Here is a 23,241-nt window from a genome sequence, read left to right as displayed (position 1 = left end):
CACCACACAGGGTTCCTTTGAGAATTAAGTGGAACAAAATGTGTAAAGTCTTAATGTAGCACTGAGTGTGTTGCAATGGCAGCCAATAACTAATACTGATTTATGGATACTCTTCAGGATGAAATTTTTTTAGCAATAAACTTTTTTCTGCATCAGATATGTGAAATAAAAAAATAAAACCCATAAATTCCCTTCTTCCATCATTTTTCACTCAGTCATTTACAATGATTTAAATTTTATATGAGGTACAGCTTTATTGATGCGTTATATACTGTAAGATTCACCATTTACAGTATATATTTCAATGGTTTTTAGTATATTTGCAGAATTGTGCAGCCATCTTGGAAAAGGGAATGACTACCCACTCCAGTCTTCTTGCCTGAATCATCCCATGGACAGAGGAGCTTATCTAATTATAGAATATTTCCAAAATAGTTTTTTAGTGTGTTTGTGTGTACTCTTCATAAGGAAGCAGAGTGTTTAATAGAATGTTTTAAAACAAATATCCAATGTTATACATGGTAGTGGATTTTTTCTCCTTTACATACAAAGCTTTTTGAAAAGATATTTTTCATCTTTCTAGTTCCTTTTCTGGAACTGTCTTCAAAATTTTATTCATGTTGTTAAAACTACCTTCAGTTGTGGTGGATTTTCCTTTGAAGATAGATGTGAAAGTAACAAAAAATAGTGATTAACCCCCTTTGACAACTAATGGGGGAACTTAAACTGGGTGATACTATTTGGGGGCTCAAAAATCAAGGACTGGTTATAAGTTAATGATAGAAGTGTTCTGGTGTGGTTCATATGCTTACTGTGAAAGGGTAAAGAATCAGCAAATTAATAGAAAATCAGTGAATATCAGTTCAAAAGTTAAATGTCTGTTATAACCATTTCAGGAGTAAATCCAGGAATTAAAAAGATTCTGACGAGCTTTGTACTGAGGTCTATAGATACGTATTTGACTACATGTTTCATCCGCAGTGTTGAGAAGCCTCATAATATTTGTCTAGATACTGGCAGCACTTACCGCTGTTCTGACAGTGAGAACACTCAGTGAGTGCCCTGTGAAACACAAGAATATCAGGGCACTCTGCTCAGTGGTGTCCATTCATTTGCACAAGCAACACCAGTGTGGGATTACCCACATTTCTAGAAAACGTTTTCAACTAGTTCCTTAAGGTACTATGGGGAGTTCAGTGGTGCTGAGTTTTGGATAGGGACACCCAGATTGCTAACTTAACCCCAGAACAAAACACAAGTGATTAAATGAATGAGGCATGATTTTATGTTAGCAGTGTGTCTCTTGCAAAGATAAAGCAACCATAACTGACTCCAAATATGTTACACACATAGGACATGGAAGATACATTTTTAAAAAACATTCATACTAAATATTATTGATTTCTCTGTCCAATCCTTCAGGCAGTGTCAAAAACATATATTAATGAGTTATTAAAGCAGAGACAATTCACATCCAAATGAAGAACTCTAAAACCTAGATACTTTTACTTAATATTTTTTATACTCCTTGAATAAAATCGGCACTTCTTCCTTAGGCTGCATTAAAATAGCAAACTTATACTGTTTATATTAGAAATGGTTTAAATTAATCATTTCCGTATGATACATTTGGTTACTTAATTGCACAGATTTTCTTGTAGCTGGATATTTCAAGATAATGCTGTTGGGAAAAAAGATAACTGTTGACAATATAAGACAAGAAAGAGCCACATGTCTTCATTAATATTAGAAAACTAATTGTATAGATTCAGACAGTATCTTGCTGCTGTAGCTTACTCATGTGCCTACCCTTTCAGCTACTTGCCTTGAAGGTACTGATTGTCTTCATATCATTAATGAGGGAATTGAGGCTAAAGAGGTGAAGTAAAATTGCCCCAAGTCACAAAGGTAAGGCCTAGCAGAGCCCAAACCCTAGTCTATGATTTAAATGCCTGGCCCAGTCTCCATCTCCCTGCAACTTCCAACTCACCATACACTTGACAAACAGGGGCTGGGCACCTACCCCCTACTCTAGACTGTCTGAGGGAATCTGACTACATTTCATGATTAGGAACAAGTCTACCAAGAATCGCTGCTGCTTCCATTGACACAGATTCACAGAATGGTGTCCCCTCCCTCCATCTATAGTTAGGGGAGAAGCCTAGAGGTTCGAGGGTACCCATGGTGCCATGTGTTGTCAGCATTGTTCTTTAGTCCCTCAGTCGAGTCCAACTCTTTCCGACCCCACGGGCTGCAGCTCTCCAGGCTCCTCTGTCCATGGGATTCTCCCAAGCAAGAATACTGAAGTGCGTAGCCATTTCCTTCTCCAGAGGATCTTCCTGACCCAGGGATCGAACACGCATCTCCTGCATTGTCATATTCCCTGCCACCAGGGAAGCCCTGTGTTGGAAGTTAGTGTAGGAGCAGCTTAATATCTTAGTATAATAAGGCCAGGATTGTTAGCAAGGCATGGATAACATTACATGAAGAGAAGGCAAATAATTTCCTTAGTAAAAATGGGGATTCCAGATATAAATTAATCACAGTGGAAGTTGTGCTTGGTTTTAGGTACTCCAGGAGAAAACCCACCAGGGCACTGAGTAACTTTTGGCACCTCTCCCCTCCCTCATCCATGGGGACCAGAGCTCCTCTGCCTCCCCTACCACGTGCCCCTGACTGCACCCCAGAGATACACTGTCCCTCTCCAGAGCAACAGTCAGGGAACAGAGAAGAGAAGGCTTGGGCATTCCCCAGAGGCTTCAAAATGCACAGGTCAAGAGAGGGGACCAGGGGAGGAGGCTTGATGATTTCTCTGAGGAGGAGGAGGGACGGTAGGTAGATCAGGGAACAGCAAGAACCAGTGCAAGGGAAGGAGAGAGGTTAAAGGGCAGGGATGAAAGCAGAGAGGCAAAAAGAACCAGAGCAGGGAGGAGGGAGCAATGGGAAGATGGGGAGATGGAGAAGGAGGGTCTTTGAAGGCCAGGAGAGGACCCGAATTTCCACCAAAAGACGCATCCCAATCAGGGGCTTGGGCAGGAGGCCTCACTGCTGGAACCACCCCGGGGAGGACAATGATCTAAACTCTAGTAAACACCTGTTTAAACACACTGGGGTCCTTTGGGCGTTTGGTTTGGGGAAAGACAGATGAGGTTTCCGATCAGAAGGGGATGGTGCTCTGTGGTCACTGCTCTGGTTTCCAGGGTAGGATGACTGTCCTGTCGGACCCATTTCTCCTCCTGCTGGAGAAACAGCCAGGTGGACCCCCATGGGTGCTCCCCTCCTTAGAGGCCAGCTAGTGACCCACCTGTGACCAGAAAAGAAAGGCCCCGTCCACAGAGTCTGACATACCAACCTTTGCTTGACCTGACTTGCCTTCTAATTAAAAAGCAGTTAACTAAATCTACCCTCACAGAGCTAGCCTACTAAATCTTCAGGAGAGTTCAAGGACTGAGTTGGATAGCAAAGCTAGCATAATATGAAAATATAGTGTGATATTAATTTCTCTACTCTCCTCCTTTTTAGAGTCCCAGACATTCTAGAGACCTGCATTTATTTCAGCTGGTGGTGCAGATTTACAGAGATATATTAAGGCATGGTTATTAGTATTACTAAAGAATTTTTTTTAATTGGAGGAAAATTTTTTCTTAATATATATATTTTGTTGACTTACAATGTTTCCGGTGCACAGCAAGGTGATTTGGTTATACATATATTATTTTCAATTATAGGTATTATAAGATATTGACTATACAGTAATTGGAGGCAAGTTGCTTTACAATGTTGTGTTGGTTGCTGCCGTATCACTCAGCTCAGTCATAATTATATATATATCCTCTCCCTCTTGAGCCTCCCTCCCCTCCCCCCATCCCATCCCTTTAAGTCATCGCAGAGTGCCAGGCTGGGCTCCCTGTGTTATATAGCAGCTTCCCACTAAGTATTTTAATATGCTGAAGCACAAGCAAGATTTTCTTAAAGTAGTGTAGTGTCTAAAGGCATTTAAAATATGATTCCAAAATCCAGAACATGTTTAAGAAGACAAGGTTAGGGAGAGTTTGCTGGTTGTCTTTCTCACATCAAGTTTCTACCTCCCTTTTCCTAATAGATATGGAATTTCCCAACCAAGGAGTTTGGGTTGAATTGGTTCCACCTTCCAGATCTGGGAGAAGACTCTGATGGACTTAATTCAATCACAATAAGCCACCCAACGCCCGCCCCCCCACCGCTTTCCCCCCTCACACTGATTGATTAAGAATAAGCACCTGAACACAGTCAGGCCAATCAAAGCTAATGTGGCTGAATTCGAGAATTCGAGGATTTTTGTTGTTAAGAGTTGAAGCAGTGCCTTCTTATCGGATGTCAAGAGGCATGTGGGCTAGGTTTTTCTGTTACTTGCAAACAAGACATCTTATTAAAAACAAAATCTACTGGGTAAAGGATAACACAGATATCTAAAACTTCTCACTGATCGTTTGAACTTGGAGTTTCATTTTCATAATGAAATCTCATGAGGAACCACAAAATACTGACAATACCCACAAGAGGTCTATGGAAAGGAAATGAGTTCTTTCTCCTTCCATCAACTCCTCTCTCTCCTTCCAAAGGAAACACTTGGGTAAATTTTATTGGTTCTACAGGAGGTGCTGAGAATTTCAGTTTCAATTGCCTCATGCCCTAATGTGTTAGTAATCTAGATTTTTTTTTTTCCTTTTGCAGGTAATATACACCACAACCGCTTAAATATCTGTCATTAGCTGACATCATTAGCCAGTGAAGAAGCACAACCAGCCTTAATTCCCCACCTGCTAGGTGAACCCTGAGCAGGTGGCAGTGCCAAACAGCTGCAACAAGTGTAACTACAGGTCCATGCGTTGTCTGCCTTCAGGATCGTGGAGCCCACTTTGAATGCTCTTTGTGTCCCTCATCACAGAGCAAATATTCGAAAATGTCTGTTCATGCTGCTGCTGCTAATCTAATTGTTTTTGGTATCTGGTTAAATCCCACTCAGCACACATCTGGTGTATATTACATGGGAGAGTTTTTCTCTATCCATAATGCCCCCTCCCTTGCCTATTATGGGGTGCTGGGAAGTTGCACTGGATCTTGGTCCCTTTCAGCAGTTCAGTTTCACAAAGTCTGCATAACAAATTGTGCTCGGTGCTTGAGATGGAACTAGCCCCACAAACATTGCTTTGATTTTGTTCACCCCACCTCCCACCCTCAGCTGCAGGGTCCCTGGAACAACTTGTTAACAACTCCCAGGGTGCCATCAGCACCTTCACTCCCCACCCTCCACCCACTGTTCCGGAAGTATTAGGGACTAGAGACCTGTGTGTAGCTGCCTTCTCCAGTTGAGGGAGTACAGGCAATCTGCTAAGATTGGCGTTGCTCTCCTGGTTTCGCTCCCTTGTTGTTATTGTTTTTAAATATTTATTTATTTGGCTGCATCAGTTCCTAGCTGCGGCACAAAGGCTTAGTTGTCCCGCTGCACCTGGGATCTTAGTTCCCTGACCAGGGATCAAACTTGTATCCTCTGCATTGGCAGGCAGACTGTTAACCCCTGGACCAGTAGATAAGTCCTTTCCTCCCTTGTTGACTAGATTTTTTCTGAGGTTTGGGGGTGGATGCTTCCACAGATCCAAAGTTCAGGCAGCTCGTAAACACTTGGCATGTTGTCAGCTCTCATGAGCGCTGGCAGTGTGTTCCAGGGGAGTTCCTTCTGGGACAGAGGCCTGTGTAAACCATGTGGCCACTATTGTACCTGAGATCTGAGTTAAAGGACCCTGCTCATCAGAACACACACACATACAAACGCACATACACACATTTATCAACACACAGGCACCTCTGTCACTGGAGTTCTGGCACTGAGTGCTGGATCAGTGGAACCTATAACCTGCTGATGCTTGAAAGTAACACTATTTTAAATCTGTGTGTGCTTGGGTTAAAAAAAAAATGGTCCACTTGTCGAATCCTTTTCGGAGCACAAAAGGCAATGATGTCCTCCATTACAAAGTATTGTTTCCCAAGGCTGGGGATAATTCAGTTTCTTGCTGCTTTTCACTGTTCTAATTTGTGGCCCTAGAGGTACTCAAGAATTAGCCTGGTGTTGTAACAGTTACACACAGCAGCTGAGAAGTGACAACAATTCACATTACCCTGAAATTTGAGATTGTTGGGGATACTGTACTGTATGGGATGGCACAGACTATAAAATAAGTGATAGCCAGTTACAGTATGAAATTATATTATTTTGGAAAACTTTTTGTGATCAGTTATCTTGTTGATTCCATTATAATGCTGGATATGATACTTAGAATTCATGGGTTATCTCGAAACCTGAACATCGTTTTAAGTTTTACAAACAATTACAGTGGTTAAAGCTTAGTCAAAGTTTCTCCAAACTGAATTTGATAAACTACACTTAAAGAATCACGACGATTTAAGAAAGGTGGTTTAATTATACATTAAGATCATAATCTTGATTGTAACACCATACGTAATTGATTTTGCTAAAATAAAAATGGGAAGAGTTAATTTATGGAAACTCACAAAAACTGATTTATGGATTGTCTCCCTAATAATAACCCCCAACACACACCACCAGCCCATCATCAGAATTTAGTAAGTAATGGCTAAATTCAGTCATCTTCGGCGTTTTACTGACTTTTCGGTCCTACAGAAACTGCAGCTTTATAGTCATTTTTCTGTTGCATTGATATGAAAGTGTAATTGTCAGAGTGAGAGTAGAACGCAACTGAACAGCTGAATTTATAACTTAAATATTTAGGTGTGTACTAGCTGAACCCCTATTTGTTTCCTTGCCCCACGGTCCGGAGCGGGTGGGTGGCCAGACCCAGGCCCTCGCCCCTCTAGTTCTTCAACTCTGAGCTCGGGGCAGCCTTCGAGCAGGTGCCCGGGGCGCCGCCCCCGCCGCCCACCTCCTCGCGGATTGGCTTCCGCGGCTAGTGGGCGGTCCCAGGGTGAGGATAAAGTTGGGTGGCGCGCGCGCCGCCTGCGTGGGGTTTCGGGCACCCGGGGTAAAAGCACTGCGCGCTCTCGCCGCGGCCCGGGCGGAGTTCCCAGTTCGCTCTCCGATCCCGCGCGCCCTCTCCAGCTTCCCCGCGACTCCTGGGTCCGGTAGTTTTGGAGGAGGGGGTCAAGGGCCGGGCCTCGGAGTCTCGAGGGTGTCCGAGCGGGCTCAACGCGCTGGCTTCGGGCTGCCGGGCGAGGGGCGCGGTGTGAGGGCCGGGGCCCGGGTGGCTCGCGGGGGCTGCAGGAAGCGAGGGCAGCCGGGGCTCGGCCCCCGCTCCGCCCGGATAGAGACACCCGGAAACGGATTCGCCGCTTCGGTGGCCGCGCGAGCTGGGCGCCTCGGAGGGGGAGCGGGCGGGCGGGCGGGCGGGCGGCTGCTGAGTAATCCCCGCGGCGGCGGCGGCCTGGGCGCCCGCGTCCCCGCCGCGCGCGCTGCAGCCCGGCCCCGGCTCCTCCCTCCGCGCCCGCCCACCGCGCCCGCGCCCCGCGCAGGTAGAGCCGGGCTCCGGGCGCGCGCGGGGGCCGCAGCGGCTGCCACCCCACCTCGCCTCGGCCCCGAGCAGAGCCTCGCGCGCCCATGGCCGGCTCGGAGCAGCAGCGGCCGCGGCGGCTGGACGACGGAGACGCGGCGGCGGCGCCCCTGCAGGACGCGGAGCTGGCCCTTGCCGGCATCAACATGCTGCTCAACAACGGCTTTCGGGAGTCGGACCAGCTCTTCAAACAATACAGGTGACCGGCGCGCCCCACTCCCCCGCACCTTCCCGGCGATCACTACTCCCTGGCGGGTCCTCGCTTCCCCGATTCGCATCCCTCGGCCTCTGCACCTTGGCCCCGTCTCCCTTCCGCCCCCACCCAGGCTCCGCGGTCCTTTCTCTCCGCGGGACCCGCAGTCTCCCCTGCTTTCTCCCGGCCTCGTCCTGCCAGAGGAGCGCCCTGTGTCGGTCCGCTTCTCTCTCGCGGGTCGCGTCCCCCGCCGCCGGGTCCGGAGCCCGTGGGCTTTGAGATCTGGACCGGACGCGATTTGAGCGGCAGCGAGCCCCGGACTTGCAGGGCCGTGACTCCGGCGAGGCGCGCCGCCCGCGCTGCCTTTGTGACACGGGCCACACCAGCTGCAGCGTGCCTGCTTCGTGCTCCTCGCGTTACTGTGCATCGTTGTGCATTCCAGACGCTTTCATTGTTTGAAAACAGATATGCATAACTGCCTGGCCATGCAGGAATTAAAAAAAAATCCAGCCGAACTCTTCTCATTCACCTCTGTCTGCCTTTTATCTCAAACTCAATCCCCAAAATGAGTTGCTAATGCTTTTCAAGCAAGCGTATGTATTTATGATGGATTTCTCTTAACTCAGGGGTTTGAAGAAAATGGAGGGATTTTAAACATACGTGGGAGTGAGAGGAAGCACACGTGTGTTCAGTTAATTGTTTGATTCGTCTTTTTAAAGAATTGAAGCGAAAGAACTAAAACCTCGTAGCTTTCTCGTGTGTGGGAGGAGCCTTCAATTTCTTTGCGGAGCAGAAGAACCTGCTTTCTGGTTTAGGAAGCAAGTTTGTGATTTGCCCTTTTAGTGTCAGGACTCAAGGATGTTGATTGGCAGCTCCCCTGTCAGTGTTTTAAGGGCCAATTGCTGCCGGTCTTTAGGGCCGGTGTTTGGTAGGTTTTAGGGAACTCCTGTGCAGCTGTGATTGAGCGCCACTGCCTGTAAGCAAATGAGAGGAGAGCTCAGCCTGTGGGATGCAGGCGCCTGAAGTTTTCAGACATAAAAGAACGGTGGTTTTCACCGTTGGGAGCGTCCACAAGCGTAATGGCAAAGCGAGTATTTCACAAATAAAAACTTTTTCACTAAGACATTTTACTTTTAAATCAGTTTTGAAGAAAAAAAAAAACCCGCAAATGGAAACTTCTTAGCTCTATTCAGAACATTTTATTTTTAAAGCATACAAATCTGATTTCAACCCAGAGTTTCATCAGGGATTTCCAGAGGATAGATTTAAAAGACTTACTTGTCTCTCAGTCTCTCATACAGGTTTTTTTTTTTTCCCTCCGAGCCATCTGAGAATGTATTTAATGAAAAATTTTATTTACTGTGCTTTGACTTTTCCAAAAAGACATACTAATTTATGTTGTATGAGAGGGGATGGAGAAAGTCTTATACAGTCAAGTTAGTTTTCTTTGGTTGTTGATCAAGATATGGTATTGCTTCTTGCTTTGAAATGTTCTGTTACTTACTTTAATGATCTCTCCTCCTCTTCCAGTTGCTTTAATGTACTTAAATTCCTGTCTCACGGTTCCCAGATACTGAAAGCATGAAATAACTCGCTTTGCCTCATGGCCCTATGGACTGTAGCCTGCCAGGCTTCTCTGTCCTTGGGGTTTCCCAGGCAGGGATAGTGGGGTGGGTTGCCATTTCCTCCTCCAGGGGATCTCTTCCTCCCAGGGCAGGGACTGAAACTCTGTCTCCTACGTTTCCTGCATTAGCAGGTGGATTCTTTACTGCCGAGCCGCCTGGGAAGCCTCTATGCATTATTACTAGAGGGTGAGTTATGAGTGCTAAGGAAGGCGTTTCTCTGCGAGTGTTGGGGGTGAGGGGAGGAGGTGTCCAGGCAGGATTTCCACTGCATAGTTAGGAGCTGTGGCTGTCTGCTTGTGTTTTGAAATGGGAACCAAGGATAAAGGAACACGATGTTGTCGTATCTCTTCTCTGCCAAGCACAGTTCCTTATATTTGAGTTACTCTAGTGATGACAAAGGAGTGAGGTGTATTTCGTCCTCAGTGTTTTCAGTTATGAGGCACTCAGCTTCTCAGTGTTTAGCATGGGCCAGGACATACGTGCTGTGGTTCTCAATCCAAGGCTCTTTTCATTAAACCATTCTTTACTGTCCCATCTGACTGATTATATTTTGTAATTTGCCCTGTGACCTTGTTTGCCAGCAGCTTAAACTCTTTTAGGGGTGGATAGTAGTAGCGTCATCCTATCAGCTTCCCGGCAGCCAGGGCTGCCCTAGTTTTGCTACTTTCGTAGCTGCTGACTTTGATTTCTCAGTTGGCTTATTTGCCTGTAAAGTGGGAGTCACGCATTTTAATGGGTGGTTAGTATTAGAATCCACGGTAGCTGGCACCATGTAAGCCATCAAACACTGACTAACTTTTGAACTTGATGCTTTCTCCACTATTATTGTACTTTCTACTTGATGGCGTGGTTTGAGTAGAAGACAAAACGTCCCGAACGCAGGTAGCCTTTCTCTTTAAAGTTGGCCAGGACTGTGCACGTGCGCAGTCGCGTCTGCCTCTTTGCTACCCCCGGGCTATAGCTGGTGGGCTCCTTGGCCCGTGGGACTGCCTCAGCAAGAAAACTGGAGGGGTGTGCCATTTCCTTTTCCAGAGGATCTTCCCAACCCAGGGATCCGAACCCGCGTCACCTGCATTGTACTAGGATTATTACCGCTGAGCCACCAGGGAAGGCCTCACATAATGCAATCCAAAGACTTAGGTCCTACTATCCATTGGGACACTTCTCTTCCCTTTCCAGGGTTGAACGGGCTGCTGGAAAACCCAGCAGTGGTTTCATACTCTTTGAGGAACACCTCAAACTCAGTTTATTTGCTGAAGAGAGAACAACTTGATTATCTCATTCCTTAGGATTCTTCTGTCACCGCCCTTCCCTTTCCAGTAAACATTCTAGAATGTTATCATTACGGTTTAACAATAGAAACATTTGTGTCTAGTGTAACAGTAACACTGTAAGAAAATTAAGGCAAGAAGGTCACTTTCTCTTGCCACATTAGTAGGATGATAGTTTCACCAGCAGCTACCTAATGAGAAATGATTACTTCATAGAAACACTATCATGAAGGTCATTCTGAATTAGGGAAAGCTGGGGTTGTATAATTTAGATATTATACAGATAGGAATGTGGGCTTCCCAGGTGGCTCAGTGGTAGAGAATCTGCCTGCCAGTGCCGGAGACACAGGAAACACGGGTTCGATCCCTGGGTTGGGAAGATCCCCTGGAGGAGGGCATGGCAGCCCACTCCAATCTTCTTGCCTGGAGAATCCCATGGACAGAGGAGCCTGGTGGGCTACAGTCCATAGCAGAGAGCTGGACGTGACTGAAGCAACTTGGCATCCATGCACACACACAGTAGAGGCTTTCTCTTGAGATATAAGACTCCATAGCTGGAATTTCAAAATGGAGCTGTCACTTCTGTTGTAACTATAGTAATAAAATAACAAGCTGCCCAGTTGTTGATGCTGAGCCCCCATCATGTGCTTGGAGATGTTTTTGCAGAGGCTGAGACAGACTGGTGCTGATTTAAGCCCAAGAATATATACCTTTGTAAGTGTGTGATCCTGATCCTCCAAAATCACATTCTTTGTGTTGATCTGAGGGCTCAGTGCTGTAATCCAGCAGTGTTCACTCCCCTTCCTACACACACACACACACACACACTTTTAACTGATGTTCATGTGTGTGATACACACTCAGACCTTTAGGACGCCAGACTTATGACAAGAGGCTGTGTCTATGTGCATGAGGCAGGCTCTAGATTTTTAGGTGTTGAGTTGCAGGTAAGCTTGGCCAGTGGGGAGAATCTGGAGATGTAGCCATGGCTGTTGTGGCCTGTAGGACTAGAGAGAAGCAATGTGTAACCCAGCTTGAAGGAAAATCTTACAGGGGAACTGAGGCTGAGAGCCATGATGGGATAGAAGTGAGCAAGTTGAAAGAGAAGGAGTTGGGGGAGGGGTGGGGGAGGAGGAGAACACGAGTGGAGGTGGGTGGACATGGAACTCTAGGAGAGAGATGTGAGTTGGCATCTGGAGAAGGGGGGTGAGACCTGGCAGCTGATCAGTGTTATTAGGTTGTCGCGTCGGATGGGTTTTCCACACTTGTTTTCTTCTCAGATCTGCTGCTTGGTCCACGTTTCCTGTGAGTCAGTGTTGCCTTTCAGGGTGTTCAGTTAACTCATGCTCTCCATGCCCCTCACCCACCACCGTGTGGCCCGCACATCTGTAATTAACACCCGGCTGCTTGAGCCTCAGGGTCCTGATGTCACCATCTTTCTCTTTGGGGCTTGAGATGTTACTTTTGTAATTGGCAGACTAGAAGGAGAGGTGAAACTCTGAACTCCAAGGAGGACAGGGGACATTTGGGGCTCCTGAGCCGAAGAGCTTTGCGGTTCTTATTTCACAGGCCTGGCATTTACTGTCCCTCTGCCCCTTGAGGCCACTATTTCCGTCTCTTGCTTTAATTCCCAGCATTCTTTCTGACCCTAAGACATCTGCACTGTTTACCCCTGCCAACACGACTGCCACTTTCTGGCTGTAGATGTTATTAAAAAGTCCTGTTTGGTCATTGTCAGGTCAAACAAAAAGCATACAATAGAATGAATGATCACTGATGATAAATATGCATAAATAAGGGCTTGATAGAGAATTAGTGCATAGTCGGTATTACGAATTGTGATATTTTTCTTTTCTGTCTTAAAGTATAAAAATGGCAAAAATGTATTAAAAACAAAAAGCAACAAAAACTCATGTTTAAAAATGAATGTACAGGCCCTAAATTGTTTTAACACATTTTATGGCATATACAATCAAACCGTATTACATGTGGCCTTGTTTGTGAGCAGGTTGATTATAGAGCCGGTCTCACTGTAGAGATGGCTCAGTATAATTCGAGATTTCAGACTAGACCCCCTGGGCCAAATGGGGTTTTGTAAATAAAGTTTTTTGTTTGTTTGTTTTAATTTATTTTTGGCTATGCTGGGTCTATGTTGCTACACGGGCTTTCTCCCGGCTGTGGTGAGTGGGGGCTACTCTCTAGCTGCAGGTCTGCAGGACTTTCATTGCGGTGACATCTCTTGTTTCAGGGTGCGGGCTCTAGGGTACGCAGGTTTCAGTAGTTGTGACACGTGAGCTCAGCAGCTGCAGCTCCAGGGCGCTAGAGCACAGGCTCAGTGGTTATGGTGCACGGGCTGAGTTGCTCCATATGCATGTGGGATCTTTCTGGATCAGGGACTGAACCGGTGTCTCCTGCGTTGGCAGGTGGATTCTTTACCACTAAGCCACCAGGGGAGCCCAGTAAATAAACTTATTAGGATACAGCTAGACTCACTTCCCAAACGAACTTTTTGGCCAACCCAGTATCTTCTTTGGTGGTTCAGTGGTAAAGAATCTGCCTACCAGTCCAGGAGCTGCAGGGGACATGGGTTTGATCCCTGGTCGGGAAAGAACCCCTCAGGGAGGAAATGGCAACCCACTCCAGTATTCTTGCCTGGGAAGTCCCATGGACAGAGGAGCCTGGCGAGTTGCAAAGAGTGGGACAGGACTGAGTGATTAAGCAACAACAAAGTATTATGTGAACAACAACAAAGTATCTTCTCCATGAAGAAATGAATAGCTGTACAGAGCCTACAGCCCACAAAGCTTAAGGTAGTTGCTTTCTGGATCCTTACAGAAAGTTTGAAGTCTGGTACAAACAACTGTTCTTCTTGGAAAAAGTTGAAAGGCTGCTGTAAGAGACCTGAACCCATATGTGTCCGAGCCTTTCATGTGCCCAGCGGTGTGCTGGATGCTCTGGACTCCAAGGGGAGCCTGCAGGTTGCCTGTGGGCTCCACATGATCTGGCTGCTCCCAGAGCTAGGTGCCTGTGCCTGGCTGCCAGAGGCTCCGGAGAGTCCGTAGGTGCAGAGATGCAAGAAAGGAGAAGCAACAGGAAGCAGAAATGGTGTGGGCAACTAGTGGGAGGGAGGAGGCTCAGTCGCTGCCCTTTTCCACCCTTCTCAGCTCAGCGGTGTGTATATGCAAAGGCTGGGGGATTTTTTTTCTCCTCCCAACTATTGCACTCTCTGAAAAGATTCTAATTAAATATTCACTTGGCTTAATTGGAATGTTTTTAAAAAATGCAGTTGCCTGTAGAATAACGGGCAAGTTTACAGGAAATTATTAGGAAAAAGTGACCACCTCTACAGTGGGGGTGGGGGTGGCATGAGGCTTTCTCTTCCTCTAGTTATACGAAACCCCCTGTGGACCCCCCAAACACATCATTGTGCTTCAGGGGTTAGACCTTTTGCACAGACTCTTAAAAAAGAGCAAAAACGTTTATTTATTAGTCTGTGCCGGGTCTTAGTTGTGGCATGTGGGATCAAGTTCTCTGACCCGGGACTGAACCTGGGCCTCCTGCGTGGGAGCAGAGTCTTTACCACTGGACCACCAGGGAAGTCCCTGCACAGACTCTTCTGCATCCCACTTTTTACACCCCAGTCTCCTCTGGAGATCAAACCAGTCAGACCTAAAGGAAATCAACCCTGAATATTCACTGGAAGGACTGATGCTGAAGCTCCAATACGTTGGCCACCTGATGCAGAGAGCCAGCTCATTGGAAAAGACCATGATTCTGTGAAAGATTGAGGGCAGGAGGAAAAGGGGACGACAGAGATGGCATTACCAACTCAGTGGACATGAGTTTGAGGAAGCTCCAGGAGAGAGTGAAGGACAGGGAAGCCTGGTGTGCTGCAGTCCATGGGGTCACAAAGAGTTGGACACGACTGAGCGACTGAACAGTAACAACTCCTCTGCCAGGGTTGCCCTCCTACTTACCCAGTGACAGCAGAGGGAAGATGAAGAGGGAATTGGCTGAGAAGGACTCTCTGAGAAGAGAGAAGATAAGGGAAGCTCAGAGAGCAGATGGCTGTTATTTCAAAACCTTGCTTAGTGCCAGTTCTGCCCTGTGAAAGCGGTTGGGGTGCCCAGGGAGGAACTCCTCTCTGTCTTAGCCTTTTTCCATTGCTTCCTCTGTCTCACAAGTATGCTATCTGGCTGGTAACATAGGTCTAATCTGGGATTGAATAGATCCTTTGGGGGTGGACCTGGGGATCTAGTCCTTACTTTAAGCCTTATGATTTGGGGAAGTGCATCCCAGTTTCTGGACAGGAGACTTTGCATGCCTGTTCTTTGAGGTATAGTTGACACGCAGCACCCTCGTTTCAGGTGTTAACACAATGATGTGCTGTTTATATGTGTTGTGCAGCAGTCGCCACAGTGAGCCCAGTTAACATTTGTCACCGTGCATAGTTACAAACATACATCCTAGAAGGCTGTTTGTTAATTGCTGTCTCGATGGTGTAGTGATTTCTGATGTCTGAATTGAACACAGGACTGGACTCTTCTTCGTATGCAGAGATGCTTGCTGGTTGGCCAACTCTACCCTTTTCCCTCTAGCTAAGGTTGCTTCCTCCATCTCTTCCTTCTTGCTCAAGAATTTCAGAACATGAAAACTCGATACACAACAGGGAGTTACTCTTGTCTTACAGGAAAACGGTCAGTCTGTTAAGACAGAGAAAGCCCTTTGAGAAGGTCTACTGTGTGCTGGGCTCAAAGGTGAGAAACAGGTGCCTGCTTCAAGCAGGCGTTGCTCACTGAATACCTGTCAGTCTGCTGCACAGTCACTTTAGCAGTCTTACTCAAAGCTGGAATGCCTGGGAAATTGCTGGTTTAGGTGACTTTTCCTAAGATACATCAAAATAAATACATAAGAATCATAAATTATTGGTAAATACTAGGTGGTCCTGTCTCTGTGCTAGGTCACACACTCCCCGTGTGTTCATCCTCACTTTATTTTCCCCATAGTCCTGTGCAGGGTGCTCTTGTCACCTCGCTCTTGGGGCGGGCGGGTTGGGAGGCGGGGTGTGTGGTGCCCAGTGATACTGGCTGAGCTGCCAATACCTCACAGTAAGTGGGTGAGCTGGGTTTGACCCTAGGGTGTCCGGCTGCAGAGCCTGTGTTTTTAACCACTGCACCACACTATCCTGCTTTTGTAATAACCCTTACACTATGAGAAGTTGGGTTCCATGTGGCTCATGTCACTTTGGGGTGAACTCCCCACTCCAAAGTCTGCAATGCACACTCCGGCACCCACAGGCAACCCAGTAAACCACCAGAGAGGTCTGTCCACAGGGAGCGTGTCACCCCGGTTTCAGATGCCCTGTGGCTCCCAGCTGGCCTCGGGGTGAGGTCCCAGGTCTTGTCCTAGGATGGATGTGCTCTGGTCTGGCCCGTCTGCTTCTCTGCCTCCCTCCTGCCCCTTCCTCCTTAGCTGTGCTGGAGAATTTTGCGTCATCTGACTGGTTCTGACTTGTCATTCATGACACAACTCAGGTTCCCAGGAGGAGGTGGTATGGCCCCTTGGTTGCTCCTCCATCCCTTCATCCAGCTCTGTGATGTGAGGTCACTGTTGACATGGCTGCCTGTCTGGGTGCGAGGGCTGAGATGGGTGGACGTCTCATCAGGTGTGCCTGAGGCCACCCTTCCTGAGGTTGCTGCAGACTTGTCATTGCCCTTTATCTGCACGTTCAGCCCAGGGGCACTGCCTGTTAGGAGCCTTGCTTCCTCCAACCCCTCCTGCATCCTGATGTGTAGTGGGCACATCCAGACCCTGTAGAGGGGCTCTGAGCAGCCCTGAACTGATGCTCTGCATTTCATACGCAGGTAGCAGGGCTCCTGTCTGGCCCTTCAGCCTCTTCCCTTTGGTGCATCCAGGCTGCCCAGTGCTTGGTGAGGGGCAGTGTGGAGCAGGGCTGCCAGCCAGCCTGTCCTGGTCTTGACAGGTGCCATCAAAGGAAAAGTGGAGGCTCTGATGAAGTCTTCTGCTTCTAAAGTGGCCACGAGTCTCAACTGCATCCAACCTGGGCAGGTAGCTCCTGGGCTGAGCTATCTTCTGCTCCTTGTTGCCTCTGGCAGGCAGACCCACCTTTCACGTCTCCCATCAGCCACCCCCGGTACTCTAGGCTGCCCCGGGTGGGGGCTGCATGACGTGCTGGCGTCACTTGCCTCTTTGGTGTGAGAAGGTGACAATCTAACTTCCTGACTCCACAGTCCCTGTCCTGAATTTCCGGATGAACTGGTCTCTGGAAAAACTTGGAGGCTGGGAGGAGAAGCTTTCCAGACAGGTGGCTCGCAACTCTCTCAAATCTAACACCCTGTTTTTGTAACAGATGTTTTGTAATTCTCCTTCCACGATCCTAAAATGAAATCGATAGATGAAATGACCTAAGAAAAAAATGACCCGTGACACGTACACTGTCTAAAAGTCAGCACAATGCCCACATAGTATCATAAAGGAGAATAAGAAATTCATAATAGAAAATTACACGTATTCCAAAACATAAATGCTCAGCACACCTTCATCAGAAGATAAAGTCATTACGTGCTTGCACCTGTGTATAATGAATAAATTTGGATTTGAGAGACAATCTGAAGCCATTCCATAGCAGAAAAACGAGAGCTTAGGTGCACTTGACGCAAAAGAGGTAACAGACCACACTGTTCTGTGTACGTTAAGAGAAAGCAGGGAAAGCCTTAATTGAAGTAAGATAATATGCCACGACAAGCCACAGGCTGTTGACATGGAGAAAATAAGGAAGCATGGCATTTTTGTAATGAGCCTATGTCTGGGTTATGTCAGCATAATTCCCTGTATTAGGACATGGGATGTGTGCTGACAGAGGGTCTCACAAAACGAACTCCCATCTTTAAATCCCTTGCCAAACCAATTCCTCTGGAGACCAAAGCCTGTGATAGATTTCTCAGCTTAGAGGATGAGTTGGGAAAAAGTTTATAGGGAAGCTGGGGCAGGAGATGTATAACACTCCTCCCAAAGGTAGTGTCAGAGTAAGACAGAAAAATAAGAAACCCCAAATAAATAATTTCTGTGTGCAATTCTAAGGATACAGATTTCAACATGCTATAGATCCTTAATAGTGGATGGCAAAAATGAAGCTTATTCATGAGAATCCTTAATTAAATAATGTAATATATGAACGAAAGTCTGGATTTTCATGGTTCTCTAATAATTTGGCTTTAACTATATTTAAAGGAGTTTTCAACGTCCCTGTGAAATTCTGGCATGTGACTTTTGCAAACGCGGGCTGGCGTAGCTGTGGTGTGTTGTCAGCTCAAATGCCACAAGCGGTGTTGCTGTTGGTGGCATAGTTTTCTAAAATTGTGAAGACATTTTGACAAAGGGTATATTTAAACACGGAGAGAATGGTCTTGTGCTTCTGTGTCCAGGGAAGTGGATTCCAGAACTGAACAATGGAAATTGGTGTCATGCATGTGAATTTCCACACGTTCAGAGGTTGTGCAGGACGTGGGGTGTGATACTCGGGACTCTGGCACATTGAGGATGGCTGGGGTCCTGGCGCATTCTGCTACAGTTGTGTCGCCCCAAAACGGCCCTCACAGGTTTCGCAAGGACCTCCATTAAGAGGTACTGGACTTGGGGGTGTGCAGCTCAAGACAAGGTTCGTCTCTGCAGCTGGGATCCCAGGGCTGCTGGGATCAGAAGCAAGGGGAGGCAAGCCCTGGCTGGCAGGGCCACCGGACGGCGCTTGTGCTGGAGGGGGCAGTGCCCCCAGTGAGTCTGTGACCTGGTGCGAGGCCAAAGTGCAGGGTAGGCCTCCTCCAGGGATGGCCCCACTGGCTGCTGCTTCTAAACCCCGGCTTTTCCAGCTCACACACGGCTTCTTCCAGGGCTCAGACACCTCCAGGAAGGGATGTCAGCACAGGTTCTTTTGTCCCCTTCCAGGTGGAGGGTGGACCCCTGGAGCCCCTTCCCATCTTCTTTCTCATTGCAGAGCCAGCCTGCAGGACCCATGTCTTTCCAGCCTCAGATGATTTCATTTCAAAGGCCTCCTCTCCCGAGTGTCCCACTTGGGTCTTCCTAATTGTGAATCTCAGGGTATAAAATAGTCCATAACTATATAGTCCAAACTATAGTCCAAACTATCTCCTAAGAAGTATGATTGTATTAAAAATCTAATCAAAAGGCCAAGATTGAAGAGGATGAGCAAGCATTTTGCTCAGTAGGTTACTCTCACACAAAAGGGGTCAAACCCTCAGAAATCAGGATGCGATTGCCCCAAAGTTAGAAAGTCAAGGGGACCACAAAAGTGATTCCTCTAGAATGGAAGGAAATATGGCAGAAAGTGTCATGTTGATTTTCTGAAAACAGCTAGCAGGAACCCCACCACCACGCATACACATACACACAGTTTAATTTCAGGTAGGGCACCTCCATACACCGACTCCCAGAACTTTCCGTGGACCCACCCTCAGCCATGCCATTACCTGTATCCCATGGCACATGTGCGCTCAACCTGTTCTTCACCTGCTTGATTGCATCATTGTACTCCTGGGTGGGGCTTTTCTAGGGCAAAGTGAATCTGAGGGTGATGCGTCTCTTTCTGGGTTCCCATGCTTAGTAAGCATTATTTGCTGTTCTTCCCACTTTGGCCTCTGATCGTCTAGACCGGCGCCTTTTGCTTCTGAATTCACTCTCTTGCCTCATTACTATAGCAACCCTCCCTCAGGTTTTCCTTCCATGATGTAAATCGCTCACTTGATAAATAGATTTTCAGATGTTTGTATTACTTCATCTCTATCATAAGTAAAAAATGTTGGCACTATTCTAACTGGACAGAAAAGGAGGAAACATGACTTTTTATATCCGAATCCAAGTTGAATTTACTAAATGACATAAATTCGGGTCTTGGGAAGCAGTTGGTTTAAGTGGAAATCAACACTGCGTGGCATCTGGGGGGACTGCTTCCAGGATAACCAGTCACTGTTCAGGCCTTAAGTGCTGCTTGTATGCCCTTCCCACCCTTGTCTGGAATAGTGAATTGCAAAATCTTTAGTTATGTATTGTCAGCTCATCTCTGGAGCAGAGAAGAGTGGAATATCTTTGTGTCTTGTCAGTCATGCTCACCCTTAACTTTTGTCGTTATTCAGTTGCTCAGTCATGTCTGACTCTCTGCGACCCCATAAGCTGCTGCACACCAGGCTTCCCTGTCCTTCACCATCTCTTGGAATTTGCTCAAAGTCATGTCCATTGAGGGCTTCCCAGGTGGCGCTAGCAGTAAAGAGCTCACCTGCCAGTGCGGGAGACATAAGAGATGCAGGTTCGATCCCTGGGTTGAGGAGATCCCCTGGAAGGAGGGCACGGCAACCCACTCCAATATTCTAGGGCTTCCCTGGTGGCTCAGACAGTAAAGAATCCGCCTGCAGTGCAGAAGACCCTGGTTCAATTCCTGGGTCAGGAAGCTGCCCTGGAGTAGGGCATGGCAACCCACTCCAGTATTCTTGCCCGGAGAATCCCACGGACAGAGGAGTCTGGCAGTCATAGGGTCACGCAGAGTCGGACACGACTGAAGTGACTTAGCACGCACATGTCCATTGAGTTGGTGATGCCATTCAACCATCTCATCCTCTGTTATGTCCCCTTCTCCTCCCACCTTTAGTCTTTCCCATCATCAGGGTCTTTCCCAATGAGTCAACTCTCTGCATCAGGTGGCCAAAGTATTGGAGCTTCAGCATCAGTCCGTCCAATGAGTATTCAGGGTTGATTTCCTTTAGGATTGACTTGTTTGATCTCCTGCTGTCCAGGGTACTCTCAAGAGTCTTCGCCAGCACTGCAATTCAAAAGCATCAATTCTTTGGTGCTCAGTTTTCTTTATGGTCCAACTCACACATCCAAACATGACTAATGGAAAAACCATAGCTTTGCCTATACGAGCATTTGTTGGCAAAATGATGTCTCTGCTTTTTAATATGCTGTCTGGGTTTGTCATAGCTTTTCTTCCAAGGAGCAAGAGTCTTTCAATTTCGTGGCTGTGGTCACTGTTGGCAGTGATTTTGGAGTCCAAGAAAATAATCCGTCACTGTCTTCATTTTTTCCCCATCTATTTCCCATGAAGTGATGGGACTGGATGCCACAATCCCCTTAACTTTATTGGGGTCTAAAATAAAGAAACACGTTGAACCCATCAGTTGCATCCTGGTCTGACATATGACACTTGAACTATCCAAGGCGAAATGGGGTTGGCTGTTGTAAGCCTGCAATTGTTGGAGAAATTGGCCATCTCCTGGCCAACACCAAGGTTTGTAGCAACTCAATTGCCTAGAAAAGAACAGTTATGAGTTTATAGCTGGAATGCTGTTTTCTTCAGCTCTCAACCATGGGCTTTCACAAGTTTTTTTGTTACTTCTGTACTGATGATTGGTGAGACACTCATTCCCTTGAATTATTAAAATTACAGATTGAGCTGAAATTACTCCTCTTGAAATACCACGGGGAAAGGAGGAGGGAAGGGCCATGGGTGAGAGGAAACAGCTGTCTAAAACAGTTTAGCCAAGGGTTGGAACCTGCTGTGGTGAAATTCCTCCGGATTTTTGTTCTGGAGAGATTATCAGTGTAAAAATGGCAAGAAATGACAGAATGCATTTTTTGTGTCCCTTGTGTGGTATTCTTGGATCAGAGCTGGGCTTATGAGAGACAATTGTTGTTCAGTCGCCCAGTCCTGTCTGACTCTTTGCAACCCCATTAACTGCAGCAAGAGAGAGGATGGTTGAGGCTAAGTTGAAATTGTGAGCTTTTCTCTTGATAGAAGACTGAGTTTTACCTTGAAACGAAACCTCATCAAGGATCTATTCTGTTCAAGTCAAAGTTTATAGTTAAAGAAGCTTGTAAATAATGAACCAAATCCAAATGAAATTTTCCTGCCCTATGAAAAGAAAGTGAAAGTGTTAGTTGCTTAGTTGTGTCCAACTCTTTGTGACCCCATGGACTGTAGCCCACCAGCCTCCTCTGTCCATGGGATTCTCCAGGCAAGAATACTGGTGTGGGTAGTCATTCCCTTCTCCTGGAGATCTTCCTGACCTAGGGATTGAACTCAGGTTCCCTACATTCCAGGCAGATTCTTTACCACCTGAGCCACCAGGGAAGCTCTTTCTGCCTTATGGTCTACTGAAAACTAAAGGAAAATAATAGTGTTTTGGTGAGAGAAAAAAACTTTCTTATGAAGTTCAGAGTTGTTTACTGAGCACTAATTTACTAAAAGTTTATTACAAAGAGTACATCTCTATAGTTACACTTTGAAATGCCTTTTCAACTGAAAAATAGAGATATCTAGAATTTCTAGGTGATTAAGATAATTTAATGTTTGAATTGCTTGTATAGATAGCTGAGTGTACTTAATTCTCAGTCAGAGTGTTCATGCAGTTTGTCGATTACTGCCACAGATAATAAAGGAGAGCCTATGTTAATTTAACGATGAGAAAATTAATGAAAACATTATCAATTTTGTTTACTTAAAAAATAAGCTTTGAAGGGTTGTTGGAAAGACTTTAGCTAGTTGATAATGTGTGGTTTGGATGACCTCTGTTTAAGTTACTTATCAACACTGGTGCCGTCTGCTATTAATGGAGATTTTTTTTGTTTGTTTCTTTTTTTAAAAAAATTAATTATTTATTTTACTTTATGATATTGTATTGGTTTTGCCATACATTGACTTGAATACACCATGAGTGTACATGTGTTCCCCATCCTGAACCCCCCTCCCACTTTCCTCCCCATCCCGTCCTAATGGAAATAATTGATTTGATTGTCTATCTTTATGATTTAAGATAGAGAAGGAACTAAATCCTGATGAGTTAGGGAGATGTTTGATACACATTAATGACACAATTAGAAAAACTGTAGGAAAAAATTGACTTTATTTAGCCTAGAGAGTTATTTTCAGAGTAGATCAGTAACTCTAAATGAGCATCAGGCTTTAGCAATAAATGAATATAAATTAGCAAAGCTAGAGAGAAATCAGAATAAAGTAAGAGGTATCACAGTCTGGTAATCAGACAGCAGACTCAGTCTTTGCTTGCATTACTGGGCAGGTGAAGAGCAGCAGTGAGTGGTAATCAAGTGGGGGATCAATGCTTACCGTTAATGCACGCTTTGACGGGCACATTTTACCCTTAATCCCAGTGCTCTCCACAGCCACGCAGATAAGTATTATCACTGTCACTTGGCTCCTGACACAGTCCCTCCTCCCCAGCCCCCAGTGATCTTTCATGTCTTATTGCCTCTGCTGAGTGAAGTCTTAACCCAAGTTTAAAAGACCGAGTGGGACATCTGGCCCCAATCCCAGAGCATATGCTGGTTTCCCTACTTCCTCTGAAAAGAACTCTGTTGCTGTGCAGCTTGGCATCGCCCAGCAGTCTTGCAGTCTCAGGGTCTCCTGCACTTCTGCTCTTCTGGCGTCCCCGAGCTTAGTGGGTGGCCCCACTTGAAACAAGGTTACAGACTCCAGAAGTCTCAAATGTCCTCTTGGCACCTCTCTCATCTTCTGCATTTGCCAGTTTTCCTCCCTGAGTACCCCT

The 23,241-nt window shown here is 46.4% G+C and overlaps 1 protein-coding gene across 2 annotated transcripts in view; it reads left to right on the top strand.

Moving 5' to 3' along the window:
• The first annotated feature begins 7,602 nt into the window (after positions 1 to 7,602).
• Positions 7,603 to 23,241, top strand: part of TTC39C (tetratricopeptide repeat domain 39C) — a 100,661-nt gene continuing 85,022 nt past the window's right edge. For both annotated transcript variants that reach the window (XM_052660392.1, XM_052660393.1), the window contains exon 1: positions 7,603 to 7,761. In XM_052660392.1, coding sequence (XP_052516352.1) covers positions 7,610 to 7,761 — 152 coding nt within the window. In that variant the 5' untranslated portion in view covers positions 7,603 to 7,609. The remainder of the gene's footprint in view (positions 7,762 to 23,241) is intronic.

The sequence above is a fragment of the Budorcas taxicolor genome, chromosome 22 (genome assembly GCF_023091745.1).
Source record: "Budorcas taxicolor isolate Tak-1 chromosome 22, Takin1.1, whole genome shotgun sequence".
NCBI lineage: Eukaryota > Metazoa > Chordata > Mammalia > Artiodactyla > Bovidae > Budorcas > Budorcas taxicolor.
Note: the sequence above shows the minus strand (reverse complement) of the source record. Positions and strands in the feature narration are given on the sequence as shown.